General features: G+C 43.7%; 2 protein-coding genes across 4 annotated transcripts; both read right to left on the bottom strand.

Annotated features, from left to right (window-relative positions):
- Positions 1 to 937: 937 nt before the first annotated feature.
- On the bottom strand, positions 938 to 6,201 carry LOC127593180 (palmitoyltransferase ZDHHC20-B-like). Of its 3 annotated transcripts, XM_052054446.1 has the most exons (14): positions 6,036 to 6,201; positions 4,658 to 4,684; positions 4,429 to 4,523; positions 4,223 to 4,343; positions 4,024 to 4,093; positions 3,875 to 3,907; positions 3,508 to 3,628; positions 3,206 to 3,241; positions 2,861 to 2,999; positions 2,557 to 2,683; positions 2,390 to 2,479; positions 2,209 to 2,315; positions 2,055 to 2,102; positions 938 to 1,534 (listed from the first exon to the last, which is right to left on the bottom strand). In XM_052054446.1, the coding sequence occupies exons 1-13, from the start codon at positions 6,151 to 6,153 to the stop codon at positions 2,059 to 2,061; spliced, it is 1,128 nt and encodes a 375-aa protein (XP_051910406.1). In that variant the 5' UTR covers positions 6,154 to 6,201; the 3' UTR covers positions 938 to 1,534; positions 2,055 to 2,058. The 3 variants fall into 3 exon arrangements, with proteins under 3 accessions (XP_051910406.1, XP_051910405.1, XP_051910407.1); XM_052054445.1 differs by having other exon boundaries at positions 938 to 2,102; XM_052054447.1 differs by lacking the exon at positions 3,206 to 3,241 and having other exon boundaries at positions 938 to 2,102.
- A 747-nt stretch (positions 6,202 to 6,948) lies between these two features.
- Positions 6,949 to 16,154, bottom strand: marchf6 (membrane-associated ring finger (C3HC4) 6). Its single transcript, XM_052054436.1, has 25 exons — positions 15,741 to 16,154; positions 14,861 to 14,960; positions 13,987 to 14,060; positions 13,733 to 13,876; positions 13,423 to 13,495; positions 13,107 to 13,275; positions 12,788 to 12,974; positions 12,586 to 12,647; positions 12,489 to 12,521; positions 12,098 to 12,149; positions 11,775 to 11,833; positions 11,596 to 11,676; positions 11,443 to 11,511; positions 11,176 to 11,250; positions 10,367 to 10,501; positions 10,055 to 10,275; positions 9,703 to 9,840; positions 9,405 to 9,618; positions 9,049 to 9,118; positions 8,664 to 8,845; positions 8,274 to 8,408; positions 8,062 to 8,151; positions 7,821 to 7,953; positions 7,540 to 7,675; positions 6,949 to 7,433 (listed from the first exon to the last, which is right to left on the bottom strand). Exons 1-25 carry the CDS (start codon positions 15,757 to 15,759, stop codon positions 7,346 to 7,348), a joined length of 2,739 nt encoding a protein of 912 aa, XP_051910396.1. The 5' UTR covers positions 15,760 to 16,154; the 3' UTR covers positions 6,949 to 7,345.
- Positions 16,155 to 16,169: the final 15 nt, after the last annotated feature.

Below are 16,169 nucleotides of genomic sequence, written 5' to 3'. Positions count from 1 at the left end.
TGACACACGGCTACAAACACGTTTTCTCACAGTGAGGTACCATGCTTACGGGCTTTATTCTGGCGTTGTGCACATCGTACAACGTATGCTGCACAGAAGCATTTCTCTCAAGACGATAGTATTACAAAACAACACGGTGCAAAAATACACACGCACGTGTCAATCTCAAGGCTTAAGAGCCCTAAAAAAATTAGAGGCCATTCATAGAAAAGAAGAAGATGAAGTCCAAATATTGGGAATAAATGGTAATTAGCAGAAGGCTTCTCGTGCATTATGCTTGTTTTGAGTTGACTGTAAAGGAATTTGTTCCCTCAATTTTGATTTGTTCCATTTCGATGGGGCTTCAATGTTGGGAAGCCCGTATCTTCCAATGGGTGTCATTTGCTTGAACACTAACACGTAAACAAAATGCAGAGAGCAGGCATTGTCAACTCTCTGTCAGCGCAGACTGTCCGTTTTGCTTATATGTAGCACAGCTATGATAGAAAACAATGTACAACACCACGAGTCACTTTATACAATACATAACCGGCTGTAAACTTGTACAGCCTGGGATGCAATTAGCAGGAGGCTCATCCGGCAACTGTTATGAGAATGCCATCGGACAGACATGAATATGAGGTGTGTGTGAGGAATGAGAAAGTTGCATATGTGGAACAGACATTGTTGGTTATATTAAAGAAAAAAATGTACAAAAAAAACATGACAGAGATACTGTGAGATAGATGATTTCCCTGCGCTGCCACGACACGAGACAATTCACCCTAAAACACAAGGCTCGGACAAGCACACAAGGCCAAATTTGACTTGACAAAATTAGACGCCCAGCCCCCCCAAAAAAACATTATTGGTCATAAGATGTACTGTAGGCAAAAGTAAAGACCTATCGCCATCTGCTGGTCAGAGTGAGACAACACGACAGGTTGAGAGGTCCAGCTTGAAAAAAAAAAGCGCCATGATTCTGAATGCGGTTTGACCCACAGAGGTAAAGGTAACGCTAAGGGTGCTGTAAACACTTTAGGTTCAGAAGTCTGAGCTCCTGCTGGTGCAGCCCTTATTTTGGCAATTAATGTTGAATTTGTCGAGCACTGCAGTGATAACAGAGCACAAAGGACGAATTCTGGATGAGCAAATGCATAAAAACACCAAGTAAAGGCTGCACATCGTCAAAACACAGACACACACACACACATGCACACCCTTGAGAATTCACTCAACTCGTGTTGCTTTGCCAATCGGCGAACAAGCAGCACTGGTTAATGTACATCAATGTCGCACCAGTGCAAATGCACCATGTTGTGCTCATACAAAAACAGTCCACTGACTCCGGGCTTCTGGGACATCTGTGCTGGGAAATCTTTCATGTTTCCAAAAAATAACAATAATTTTCCAAGAATGCAGTCTAAGGAAGAAAAACAATAGTCCGGTCATTGGATTCTTCATTGAAAAAAAATAATAAGGTAATGTCCAGTTTTGCTTCCACTTTTGACTGTAACTTTGTGTCGATGAGACCATCTAATGTGGATCCAGGTAGCTTTTGGCACCCAAAAAAATAAAATTAAAAAAACAGCTCAAAACTCCTGTGCAGAATTTCCTCAATCGGAATAAATATTCCAGAAAAAGACACCGAAATAGTCCAACGAGACAGACAAGTGTAGCAATTAAATAAATGAGTGTGTATCGTGTGTGCGCATGTACGTGCGTGTCTGTGTGCGCGCACGCACGTACGCACGCACACAGACACACACACAGCTGGTGTTGCTGCATGCGGAAAAACGCCACTGCCATGAACGCAACACTGTGCTGTGACAGGCAAAAGGAAAGCATTTCCATAGTTACTCTGAGATAACACCGAGAGGCCGTTACCATGGTGATGAGCGAAAGTGTCGCACGGTTTAAGGCATCAGACTGGATGATTGAGGAGTCACTCCTATGGCGGGGGAGGACGCAATAGCCAATCAGGTGGAGTTCAATTGGAAGATTGATTGTTACGCTTGCTCTGGCTTTAAAGCCCGCAACGTAACTGGCCGCTACACGTGAGCACAACAAATCACCTGGTTAGGATTCACTTTCCATGGAGACGGTGGTGCTCTCACTTGGGGCTGTGAAACCAAACAGGAAGACACATCGGTTTGTGATGAATGCAACAAAGACTTTGAGTTGTCTGCTGTCCCACTTCAATTTATTCGGTATTCCAGGGGAACTCACCTGACTTGATGGGATTATTTGCCACATGGTGTACCACACTGTTGGTGTTCTGCTCGTTGCTCAGGAGGCGGTTCTGTGACTCGCTGAGTGGGCTCACCGTCACTTCACTGCAAATAGAATAACTGCGTGAACCCCGACACCTCAACGAAAATCCCTTTCTCCCCCATCTCTGATTGATCACCTTTTATTCGGCTCTGGGTGCAAGGCGGCTGTCGGCTGCTCAACGTCAGCGTTGACGAGCCGTGTGGGGAATGTCAGACCGTCTCCTTGGCTGCGGCAAACGACGCTAAAGTTAGCCCAAGCGATACCCCAGATGCAAAAGACAACTTTTCGTGCACAATTTCCGACCTGGTGAAGACTGGCAGTAGCCAGTACTTCTTCTGGTCTCCAAACACCTGAGAGATATTTTTCCGGAACCCCAATGAAAAGCCATTCTTGTCGGAACCGGTCCTGAAGACGGGCGCTCGGAACGCCTCTGAGACATAATCAAAATAATCACGTCACAAGTGAAATCATTTTAACAGTCTATTCAATATGGATGATCGTAGGCTCATTGAAGACGCTAAATTGTCCATAGGTGTGAGCGAGAATAGTCATTTTATGAGCTGAGTACGGGTAAGTGGTACTGAAAACGAATGGAAAAAGGCGCTACCTATGGTGGACCGGTTCTTTCCGACGAGCCACAGGTGGTAACTGAAGAGGGAGAGAATACTGATGCAGAACATGGCCGCCACAAAAAAGAGAAACAAGACATGGAATTTGGCGTGTGAGTGGGTCTCTTGCAGGTCATTCTGGGAGAGAGACGGGAGAAGAGGAGGAAAGCCACAGAAGCATTAATAATACGTCTACAGGTGGGGCAATTGTTGTGGGAGGATCGCGGGCGGGTGGCGGGGGCGGTTACAGACAGAGAGAGACAGACACAGCATGCGCGCATCACAACAAGGATGACCCGGGAGGTGGTGCGAAAGCCAAAGGCTTGGACGTATGGCCATGTTACCTTTGGGCAGTTCTCAGCCGATTTTCTCCGGCAAAGCTTTCATTCACACAGAAATGAGACTCGTTAGCACCGCCGGGAGAGAAGAACAGGTAGGAAAAGATGGTGAGCAGGAAAATACACAGTACAGTTGGTCAAGTCAAAGAAACTATGAGAGAGGATGAGGGGGGTCGGGGCGGGGGGGGGGGGGGGTAGCGGATTGGATGAAACAGCTCGGTATGGTGGATGTGACACACACGGCCGACTTGTCAGGGAATACGTGGACATTGAAGTGTCCAACTGTGCCCAAGTGTGTCATTACTCACGGTCCAGAACTTGATGAAATACTGCAGCACGGTGGCTGCGATGAACAAGCAGTAAAGCAGCGAGTAGGCCAAGAAGAGGATGAAGAACTTGTAATTGGAGAACCCCACGCAGTTGTTCACCCTGGAGAAAGACAGAAAGGCCAACGTCAGACTGGGTTCACTTGGAAGCACCAACACAGTAAAAATATGCTGCACAGCAAAGAAGTTTTCAGTAACCCAATAGCCACACCAACTCTCGAGATTACAACACACTCATCGATCATTCTGATTTCAATGATCTGTTCATCTTGGATCTTGTGCGAGTGCAACTAATATTGTGCCTGCTGAGTGTGTAACGCGTCTGGCACAAACACCGCCGGCAGCGTACCAGGGACAATGGTGGTCCATCTTCAGCACACACCTATGAATCAAAGAAAATAAGATGGAGCAATGAGACGAAACAAGACTACCCAGGTAGACGGAGAAGAAGGGACAACGCATCTCGTCTCATGCAAGCTCATGACAAAAAAAACGTACATGTCGCACGCGGAGCAGTGATGACAACGGTCAGGCTTGATAACTTGACAGCGGTCACAGTAACGAATTGCTGGGAAAAAAAAATCATCAGAATTTGGTCAGAACTGATGTCAGTATTGATGTGGGACAGAATGGGAAGCTCAAGTATATGCCAGCTATGGACTGGGATGGAAAAGGTAAGTGCACAGTGTGCACGTACCTCCGGATCCAGTGCGGGTGTAAAGTGGCAAGCTGGCGGCAGCTCGCCACAGAATCTCTTGCTGGGATTCTGGCCGCTCTTCCTTCTCATAGCGCTCCTTCTCAGCCTTAGCCAAGCAGAACTGGAGGGAGCGCAAAACCAAAAACAGGACATTTTAGACTACAGACCTGAACAGCACCATCGGGTCACTCGGGATCACACGCTACCTCTTTGGAAGGGTTGGCAGGCGTTGTGAAGATGGTCTTCCAATAAGACCACACAAACATGATGAAGGAGAGATGGAAGAAGATGAGGTATACAACTAGAGTAAAAATATGAAAAATCATCATATTAGCCGAGGGGGAAAGGTATACAGGTACCGCTAAACATATCAAAAAGGCTAATGAGAGAGACTCCGCATAAAAAAAAGATGAAGCCAATATACAGGAAGCTTACCCTGTTTTCCTATACTAGTGATGGTGACTGTAAGAGACAAAAATATGTGAGTGACACAAAAAAGTGGTGATTGTACATCTGACAAGGGAGCCTCGGGGCAACAATCCATCGTGCATATTTTTAGAGCACCATTGACAGGGTGTATCAAAACCAACGGCTTCGACGTGCTTACTCGGGAAAATGAGTGTACCCTGTCAAATGATTTCCCACCCCATAAGAAACTTCAAAGCTTGAGTCAAACAAATTCAATTTTCACGTGTTTAGGCATTTAAAAGTCAATGGGATATTCGGATGCAGGAGTCACCAACACCAGGGTCAAGGAGCACATTGAGGACGATGGAAGTTATGTCATTTTATTGAAATTTGAAAGTGAAGTGGACTAGTTTTTCGACAAGCAATATCATCCAAAAACATTCTCCAAAAAGGCCTTTTTTTCACAACACAAACTAACTCAAGTTCTCCAAAATCCATCGTCTGATTTTCAAACTTCGTGGTGCGTTGCACTCGAGTTGAAGTGACACGGCACTTTGACAGAGTGTCATGCTGTCACATTGCTATTTATAGAAGTGTTGCAAAGTGACATTTACAGGTATGTGTTTGCTAATTATTGTGAGAAAGCATTAATATGATTATCGTATTCATTACTGTATGACATATTCTTCTTCTTATTAAAGGTATTTTCAGAAAATGTGAGATTTCAGAATTTCAGGGGCTTACTGGGTGCCCCTGACACAATTGTCATTTGTTGTACAGCTCAAAATGGTCAAATCGACATTAAGTTACACTTCACAAAACCGTTACACAGTAAATTTAAATAGATTCACATATCACAGTTTATGGAATATGACAACTCACTATGACTTGAATTCCATATTTACTGTGGTTGTTTTTCCATATTTAAACAAAAACAGACGTCCAAGTTTGAGAACTTGGGGGTCAAAGAAAATCGTTTCCTTCGGTCACAAAATGTTTTTTTGGGCGAGGGTCATAATGTCACGAATGTTGAACAAGCAAGTTCTTGCGATGACAGGACAACCAAATGAAGCAGTAAAAAAAGATGTTCGCCTCCTGACAGAGCTCGAACCTAAAACTGTTAGCAAGGCATTAACACCCCCGGGGAAAGTTTTGTCTCTGGTCCAAAGCTTGTTCATCATTTAGATTGTACTTGAACTCAAAACAATACCAGCTGTCTGTCTGCTTGTTCGGTATATCAAGAGAATTAAAAGGAGCTTGCCAGTTTTATGATTGGGCTACAGTCCTTCCATTTACTTCCTCCTGCCCAAAAAGGAGGCTACCTTCTTGTGTATCGAGTACAATGGAAACGGCGGCAATAGAGGTCTAAGAAGCCACACAACGGGGCATCAGAGCGTCTACTCACATATACAAAGCTCCACCACGTAGGCATAATAGGACCAGCAGACGACCAACGCGATGAAAATCACAGGTATCCATGCTAAGCCCCGTTGACAGCATCTCAATACGTGAGTGGGCGCCATCTTTCTCCCTCCACTGGGGAAAGGGAGTGCCTGCGTGTGACGTCACCTGAGAGAATCCACCGAACCCGGAAATCCAAGACGTAAACAGAATCCGAAATAAAATATGTCCGTATGCTTGTTTTTTAAATTATCTTTAGTTTTACTAACCAAATATATGACAAAATAAAACGTTATATGTTGTTTACTTGTTGTAAAAAATTACATACAACTATTAACCAATTATTTTATGCTCTAAATATTTAACACTAATTGATTAATACCTTTAAAAAAACATTGATGCAACAAATATTGGTGGACTCAGTGATGTAAATGCTTTGTGGATGATGCCTTGTGTGGGGGGGGGGGGTCATAACTTTGTCAATTTCTGCTCTACTTGTAAGACCGTTTATAATGGTACAACTTAAGATTTCTTATGATGGATTCAGTTGAAATGCACGATTAGCAAAGTTTCCCCTTTTCCCCTTCTGCAGGGGCACAATCTGATCATACTAAAACTGGCTAAGGCTTCTCTTTGTGTTTTCCTTTTGCCTGCGGGCCCTTGAATATGTATTTTGGCTAAAATGACCTCAGGGAGAAGGGTCTATAAGGAATAAATCACTCTTCGTACAGAGAAATCTAGTTTTTTCATGACTCTCTACACACAAGGTCGCACCCTCACCACCACCATCTGCTATTGATAATCTTTGTAACAGAAAAAAACGTTCGAGTTTTGGTCGTTACAAATGAGAATTGTCAGCACATCCTGATGCCAAACCCTTATTAAACTCACACGATCTCTGTCATATGACAACAAGAAATTGCTGGTTTGATTTAATAAATTATACATACACTTTTAAGATGTACAATGGTCATTGCATTTTTCCATGTCTTTTTTTTAAGACAAAATCTGCATTCAAAGTATTTACACATGTACAATTATCAGGCAGCACTTTACAAAGCAAGGCGAGAATGACAGACAAAAGGTCAAATCAAAACCCTCCTTCTCAGACTTGTGGAGATTACATTGCTGTCCCATGATTAAAATACATGTTTCCCTTCCAAACCGTGATGGGGATGAAAGGGAAATGAGGGGACTGAAGAACATCCATGAAATTCACCAAGAACCAATGGATATTTTAAAAGGATTACAGTCTATTGACTGATCAAATGAAAAGGTGGGAGAGAGGTGTGTCATGTATGGGTGAAAATCCATTTATTCTATGATAGGGTTGGAGGGGGGGACTGAGCTTGCTCTTCCTGCTTTCCTTTCATAGTTGACAAGCCTTTGGCCAACCAGGTACCTGCACACAAAAACGATTTTATTATATTTAGCATTCAAATGTCAACACTGAAAACAGAGATCACATGTAAAAAGCCCGTCACTTGCTACGCTAAAAACATCCTTACTTGTCATTCTTGATGTGCTCATAAAGGCGTTTGAACTGTCGAATTTGGAAGGACAGGATGCCGATAAGTGAGACCACCATCAAGAGGAAGGGGTAGATTCTCCTCTGCATGAGAATCTCCATCTCTGGGGTCACCCCTATGAGAGCAACATATTTGTTGAGCATATGTAGAGCACCACCATATGGGTAACAACAAAAGTGGCCTCGAAAAGGAAGTATATGTGCTAAATAAACTCATTCAACTTAAGCGTGCCAAGGATTTTACAGTGTTCAGACACTCACCAACAGCAGGCACCACCCCGGCCGCAATCACATAGGGCACACACAGGGACAGCAGCAGGACAGAGATGACCGGTGCTGCCAGTTTTCGGATAATGAAATGAAGATCAATGTTGCGAATTCCATTGGCGTAGACCTGGGGGGGGAGCAAAATGTACTCAAAATGCAACGTAATTGCCACGGTGACACAAAAAACCCCCCGAATCATTAAAAACAGATTCCCCAACTGTAAACACCCTTTTACCTGTTCAATAACAGTCTTCAGCCACCACTGAGGACCCATCAAGGTAATTGCTGCGATGATTTTGGCATGAAGCACTCCAAGAGCCCAATCCTGCAGAAAAACAGGGGGATCAAATTGGCATGATTCACAGGGTACGTGTGATGCCCTGCTGCAAAAGAACAACAAAGTAAAAATGATATACGGTACATGTTTAATCCTGCAAGGGAGATTACCTGCCAGGGATAGAAGAGGGGTGTTTGATCCAGGGGTACCCTGAGGGGAGCTACAATGACCAGCTCAAACAGCAGACCCAACAACAGCGGGATGACTCCAGCGACCAGCAGAGCAACAACCAGAGTTTTCAGAATCTACACAAGTTTTAAGTCGGATGAGCAAACAAAGGAGTAACAATTATGGTTTTATTAAAATGACGAGCTTGCTTATTATAAGCACAATAGGTAAAGTATTCCTAAATGCAGGGCTGAGGTTGACTAATACAGTACACCCATATTTTGAGTGTCTGCTGCTGTAGGACCCACATTTTGAGTGCCCGCTAACCAGGGAAAAAATTATCACAACACTCAGGTTGGTGCAAATACAAGATGCGCCTTCCTGACACTCACCATGAACGTCCATTCCTGAACTTTGTGCACAATGACGGTGCGTCCTTGGGGCATCCAAGCCAGCAGCACTGTGACTCCGCGGATGGACAACCAGCATACATACAGGCCGCAAGCTGCTGTGTACAGCTCATGAATTTTGGAGCTTCCGGTCCAGAAGGACATCAGCCATCGACCGGTGAACACTGGGGACAAAAATGAATTAAATAGATGGATGTGTACATCTCCTCTTTATTGCAACTTCAAGGTGGTCATGTGGCCTGGCTGAGGAAGACTGAAAGATAGAGTTGTTTAAACATCACACAAGTCTATAAATAGAAGATTCAATTCTGGTCAGGAAGCGGATGAGTGGATGAGAGAGAAAAAATATGCTATCTGTGTCTCTCACCTGGTAGTGTCAGACACACAAGACTAGCCACCAGCAGGGTGATGCACATAAATCCTATCAGGAGCATAATCTAGAGGAAGGAGTAACAATGTTTATGTCAGTGTTCAGGACACACGGACAGATCAACTACACCCACTGCAATCAAATAAAAATTCTTTGCAAGCTTCTCCACTGGGAACCACACCCTTGTGAATTTGAAGGAAAATTATGAGAGAGTTTTCTTCCTCCCGAGCAAAACTTGAGTTGAGCTTCAATTTGACACATGTTCCTTGTTGTCTTAATTATAGGGGAACTGCTATGGAGCAGCACACACACTCACACAAAAAAAAAACCCTGCAGAAATGGGATCAACTCACTCTGAATGGAAAGCGAAGAGGTCTGTGGTATGGCTGGAAGCCCACTGGCCCGCCCTGCTGCAAGATGGCCTGGTGGGCCGCATGCAAGCCCTCGCCAACCGCCGGTGGGGGATTGTTATTATTAAGGTGTCCCGGGGCAGGGTTGTTATTGTTGTTCACCGGTTGGTTAACATCAATGTCCTCCTGCTCTCCAAGGAGGTACGAGTGGAGATCTCTGTGAAGGCACAGATAAACAAATCAAAGTTGAAATGAAAAGGTGCTGAAAGCACCGGAGCGTGACATTGGCTTTGGGACTTACAATAAATATCCGGCACTGACTGTCCAGGCCCGAACTAAGCCTTTGAGCCACTGGCGAGTATGCCCTTGCTCCAATAAAGCTGGCAGCACAACCTGAAGTAATAATAGCTCCAAAGACAGCTCGCTGACTGGGGCATCGCTGAGGGAAAAAGGTTCAGAAAAAGCCATTTCAACAACGTATGGAGGGGTATGTTAAAAAATAAAACAACATCGACAAACAATGGTTGCAATTCAACTTCTTAATTTTGTTTCAAATTAAAAGAGAAGAACAATTTCTCCCCTCTGGCATAAGTAAAAAGATCCATTTTGTCCAAACGAAAAACACTGCAACAATGTTGTAGTCTGCTGGTTACCTGTAGAGCATGACGTTGTATGGCAGGAAAGTGGGCATCAGTAGTTTAATCAACCTAATTGGCAGCCACAGCATTAACAACACAATGGAACCAAACACCACCACCGACAAAATGAAGCGCCGCAGGTGTCGGTAGATGGGAAGATGAATCATCTCCTGCACTGGGTTAAAATCGGGGTCGTTGAGGTTTCTCAGAAACCACAGCACTCCAGGCCTCAGCACCTGACACATGAATCAATAGGTGGGGAGGAAGAAAAGTTAACAAATGCTATTTTTCCCCCGGACAAGAATAACCTGCTGCAAACGGGCTTACTTCTCTTAAAAGCAGAATAAAAGAAGCAAAGTAAAAGACGTAGACCATCCCAACGAGCCAGTGCAGGAACATGGTGGTGCCGGGCGCGGATTTGAAACTCATCTCTCGATCTTTCAAAGAGGCATCAAACATTTCCTGCACATTCAAGGTTGATAGAAGGCGAACAATGATTCAAAGTTTGTGTTTCGACAATTCCCATGCCGTGACAGCTCATTAAGTGCGCAGTGGCAAATCATCCAGTTTCTCTTAGTTGCCAATGTAGTGTTTGCTCATCTCTGGGAAGAATGTTTATTTTGGATCTTGTACATTTAATCCAACTGTACGGAGCGGTTTTGAATTGCAAGGGCGAGAAGCCGTGTTCTATTTCTGACAAATTGATGAAGACAAAGGCATCTTCTTCCGCATGTGCACCCACACGAGGGATCAGACATTTTTTTATCCCGTGTTTACTCCAGGACAGCTTTTAAAAGCGGGACACGTCTGGGGTTTGAGTTTTTGATGGACCATTTTTATGGCGAGCTTGCAGAAATATAAGGCAAATGACAAAGCTAGCTTTGTAATGAATTAAACAATGCCAATATTTATAATTGTGTTGGCCATTAAATTATCCAATCAGCAATCCCAAGAATAACAAGCGGTGGCTGTGCCTCTATTCAACAGTTCCTTTCAGGCTACAGACAACCAAAAAACTACGCAAAAAAAAGAAACCAGACCTGGGCCTTCATTCAACCCACTTCAAATTGTCGTCGTAGGATGGCACGGTGCGGTTAAACAAAATGACAAATGAGCCGTACAAGAGAGATTCTTACCAGAGAGCAGATGTCAAGCCACCATCCACAGATCAGTGGGAAAACACCGATCTCCACAACAACCAGCAGGGAGACCTACAACCAAGGAATAATGTTGATTGGAACAAGAATAAATCTCATCATGGTGCAAAAGAGAGAGAAAAAATACTACTTTAATGTGCTCATTTGTACTTTCTGTGTCACATCAAGAGGTATACAGAGTATTCAGACCGGGTATGTCTCCACATGTGAAATAAAGCAAATGCATGCGGTATACTGTCAGGTTACCTTGACAACAATGTAACAGACTCCGAGGAGACGTCGGGAGCGCTGAAACCGGACCAGAGCGGCCAATCCCTACGACATCGTTGTTAAGGTTCAACACCAGAAACTCATGAAGGCATCTTGAACAGGCATGGATCAAGTGTCATGTAAGGATACGTGACACAGTATAAGTGTCATGGCCAGCAGGATGTAGCCAACGATGGTTGTAATTAAACCTTCGAAATGGGAAGCTTGAACCTAAAACAGAATACCAAAGAGGAGTCCAAATCTTAAGCGCACCATTCATAATGCAAGGTGAAATTTTTCCAAGTTAGGTTGTGAAAACAATGTCTTACATATTCCTCAAAGCCAAGCCCCACAACAGAGAAATGTCCAATGTGGTAGGGACAAAATGCTGTCGGGGGAGAGAAATGCTGATATTAAAGATAACATCGACATCCCCATTACACTTGACAAAAGTTGAATTTCAAATTCATTGTCTTGGTGTGCAAAAAATAAAACGTGAGCTTGTTGACATGGCACGGTGGACATTTTGACTTATGTTCACATTTAATTAGCAACATGATTACGTGATCTAGTTTAATGATGACGGAGTGATTCAGATGAGAGGACTTGGAAGGCTCGTTCTAATACCGGCAATATTGACTCGTGTACTTACCAAAGACCAAAATGAAGAGTGTGTTGAGAGACACCACCCAAAATACATGCTCCTGCAAGACAAACAGCAGCCATGAAGTAGGAGGATTCAGTATGCAAAACTAATTCTCATTCGGACATGAATTCACAACCTTTATTGGGTCAACGTACATATTTTACATGAGGGGAAAACATGGCAGCACGCCAACACACCAAAATGCCACATATACCGAAATAGTGATGTTTGGTGGGAGGGGGAGTGCATTTCATTTTTCTGCTAGTCACTATTATGTCCAATACTTGCAGTCCCATAAATCTTTTTCAAACTAAAAAGGTGCAACTACATCATTTGTCACAGCGCATCTGATGATCTCTCACACAGCACAGTAGTTGGGAATATGGACAAAACTTACCAGAAAAACCAGTGATCCATCCAAGCCAAGCATCTGAAAAACGAACCAAATTTGAGTGCTTCATGTACTTTGGTGTAAAGTAATTTAACGCACTTACTCTTTCCCAGGTGAGTTCCTCGGCTGCGCGGTCCCACTCCAAAGCATTCCAGTTCATGTCATCTGCAGGATATATTTCCATATTGAATCTAATAAGAGTGGCTAGGCAGCAATCTGTTCCACTTTTTCTTTAGATCGCTCCCACATCGGTCAGGGAACATGCATTGATATCAACGGTTCAGGAAATAAACATGCTCTCTGACCTTGCGCTCCGTTGTTCGGGTCGGCATCTTCAGCGGCCACTCCCTCCTCTTCCTCCAGCTCGGGGTCATCGCCCTGCTCTGGTGGATCGGGGGGCTCTGGCTCTGCATCATTCTGGGCTGCTGGCTCTGCAGGTGCCGGTTGGTCAGCAGGGGCTTCGTCTGCTGCTCCCGGGCCCGCCGCTTGTGCCTGAAGGAACATCGCGGCAGCTTTTACAAGTATACTATAGTGTGTCGCCAAGGGTACGTGGGCCAGTTATTCCAACCATAACTACATGAAGCACTACAAGAACTGGCTCAAATCAAGAGTGGAGAACGGCACCTCATTGGCCTGTCCAGCTGCATTGGCTGGCGGAGGCTGCTGCTGCTCCAACCACTGCGGAGCGCCCCCGTGGACTATCTGCTCTCTGAGCCACACCAGGCTAATAAATGCGCACAGGGTGCAGGTAACCACAAAGCACCCCTGCAGACAGTCAGCCAGCAGGTTCTCGCTGCAGGAACGAAAAAACAAAAAGAGAAACAATGACACAATTGCAAGTTAATTTTTTTCATTGAAAAATTAGGTGCCATATTTGTATTTGCTGTGAGTGCAAGTGTGTATGCCGTTTCGTAATGCCGTTCTCATGAGCATCACTCACGTGGAGAGCATGTCCAATGGCAGTGTCAGAAGGGAGCTCACAGAGCCAGTAAAAAGACACTTGTAGATGCGACCTGAAACAAGTGGGAAAAGATAATTACCTGTCACTTTGCAGAAACAACAGAGGAAGAAAGCTCACTACATGACAAATGAAAAGATCTTCCCATCTTGGTTTATCGAGGGGGACTTCAAATTTCTTGCGCACAGTGTCTTCGTTTTTATGATAAATGGGAAAATCTTTGACTCTAGTTGAACCCTGAACACTAGGTAAGTACGAGATGGAATATGGACGTTCTACATTGAATACTCACAAGCGGTGAGAGGAACCACGCCAAGCCAAGCAAAAGCCACCAGTGTGTAATGGAACCAGTAGCGGATGGCCGTGCCCACGCTTGTCAGCAGGCCGGCACAAATGTCCTGAATGGGCAGACGTGACGGCATGTCGGGGGAGTAGACTGCAAAAGGTACACATTTGCAAATATAAACGTTAGGAAATCTATTCATGGTTCATACACATCGGTGAATGAAATTCAAACACCTGCCAAAGTCTACTGCATCCACTTACTTGGTGTGAATGCAAATCTGTGCTTGCACAATTCGCAATATTCCTTCCTGCTGTGTTTCAGCCACTGGACCAAACTGTACAGTAAAAAAATTGGGAGGTGAAATTCAAAATTCAGGCATGGAATATTTGCTCAGTCACAATGTATAGAAATAAAAGGGTTCACGACCAGTATCCAAACATAGATCTCATGTTACGTTAATTTCCGGTAAATGAGTGCCTTTTGAGAACGAGGATTGAACATACATAAACAAGAATGAAATATGACTTGGAGGGATGGTTTTATTTGCATTTTTTTTTAATTAGCAAAACTTTGAAAATATATTGTTCTGCTTTTACCGGTAGTTGATCAACAACTGCCTAGAAATATCCATGCTCTTTTCCTCTACACAGAGGATAACCGCATGACCCACCACCCTCCCCAGCCCCTTTTACCGGCAATGAACAATGCAAATGCAACACATCATGTAAAAATCGTGTTCAGCCCTTTTCCTCTTAGGGATCCCGTAGATTGGTCTGCCATAACAACATTCAAAGTCTCTTACAAAAACGGAAAATCCTGCTGGAGTTTACCCTCTACAGTTATGTAGTAATTTAACCATAAACCCGATCTGATCATTACCTAATGGCTTAAACACCAAGGGGAAACACAAATCCTACACTAAAAATAGCTCACATGTGATATTATCTACATCAGTTACTCTCAGTCCCCCCCCCCCCCAACGTCACTCAAGTGGCGGTGTAATAATTATGGCATTTTGATGATGAACTTCAAAATTGTTGTTTTTGTTTTTCAATGTATGTATGTCTGTTTTTCATCAGATCTATTTTTCATTGGTTTGGCACATTCTTATTTAGTATTGATATTTTTACTTACCATTCTTGGTGAATGAACTTAATGCTGCCGGTGCAAACACAAGGGTGATACAGGGGTTTGTCCGGGGTCCCCTCTGAGCGGCAGACACGACAAATATCCGCTGATGGTGTACACACAATCAAAACAGATTTGTTACTTTGAAACACAATCCTACACTTTTAATCAATATCCAAGAAGTAGCTCTATGTGTGTTTCAAAATGCGATCCTTGCACTACGCTCCACGGACTAGGTTATTTATTAATACAGACCACAGTATACGGTATTATGGAGTTAGAAATATACGCATCATTCATTAAGTAAAAATACACAATATACTCTGAAGGGAAATCCAGTGTATCGCAATTTCTGTCGTAAGAATTAAGATTAAGAAAACCTTTATTAGTCTCACAATGGAGAAATTCCAGATTCACATGGCTGAATGATCACCCTAATTTGATTGATCGTAACATTAATTCACTATGTCTCAGTGTGATGCACTAACAACTGCAAAATATATTGTTGAAATAATGCCTGGCCATCAGTGCGTCAATGGGTGTGTCTTTTTATATTGTAATTGCATAATTTCGACGGTGGACAGAATGAGGTGACCACTGACTGTGCTTATGCATGGCTGATGACATCACTAAGTTATGCTCGGCGCTGGTTTTTCGTAGTATGTTCTTCTTGATTAAAGTCCATCTGATACATGCTATCGTTTAGTAGCATTTAGTCTACATCCTCAGTTGGCTCTACATTACAATATTATGTGGTTAAGATCGAAGGTTAGCCAGTTAAGCACTAGCAGGCCAGCTCGGCTTGATGTGGTTCTCGATTATGCGCTTACGATCAGTCTGACCTAATGCTGAGTAACGCAAACAAAGACTAAACACCACAGTTTACCTTCTTCGGTCGTGTCCATGTTGTTCACAAATCAACGGTGGCTGTTTCTTCCAGGTGTTGCTCGTTCAGCGAACCCATCAACGACTAGCGAAATAGCTTAGCTGGCCAAGTTCCGCTAGCGAGACGAGTACAACGTTAACCTTATGGGTCAGAATGCATTGGCAATCAGAAAATGGTTTCCCAACGCAAACTCCCGCTGCTTGCTTCTTTGTCGTGTCCAATTTTAACATCCAAAATACGTTCGACGTTGCTAATTTCACGTAGTTTTTTTTCAGTCAACACAAGAAATACCGCATTCCCTTAAGGTTGCACTGACAGTTGTTAAAAGGCAAAAGACTTGACAAATGGCTAGCTGAAGCCTAACGCATGCGCCATGGGCTAGAGACACCGTCACAACAGTTTTTCGCCCAACGTCTTCTTCTTTAAAAC

The sequence above is a fragment of the Hippocampus zosterae genome, chromosome 20 (genome assembly GCF_025434085.1).
Source record: "Hippocampus zosterae strain Florida chromosome 20, ASM2543408v3, whole genome shotgun sequence".
Classification (NCBI taxonomy): Eukaryota; Metazoa; Chordata; class Actinopteri; order Syngnathiformes; family Syngnathidae; genus Hippocampus; species Hippocampus zosterae.
This window is presented reverse-complemented; position numbering and strand designations above follow the sequence as displayed.

Coding starts and splice junctions, on each gene's coding strand:
- LOC127593180 (XM_052054445.1), bottom strand. CDS start 6,153: ATGGCGCCCACTCACGTATTGAGATGCTGTCAACGGGGCTTAGCATGG. Junction 3,000..3,205: donor CGGCTGAGAACTGCCCAAAG/GTAACATGGCCA, acceptor TCTCTCTCCCAG/AATGACCTGCAAGAGACCCA. Junction 2,103..2,208: donor AAATAATCCCATCAAGTCAG/GTGAGTTCCCCT, acceptor TTGGTTTCACAG/CCCCAAGTGAGAGCACCACC.
- marchf6 (XM_052054436.1), bottom strand. Junction 13,877..13,986: donor CAGATTTGCATTCACACCAA/GTAAGTGGATGC, acceptor TACCTTTTGCAG/TCTACTCCCCCGACATGCCG. Junction 8,409..8,663: donor TTCAGGAATGGACGTTCATG/GTGAGTGTCAGG, acceptor AAACTTGTGTAG/ATTCTGAAAACTCTGGTTGT.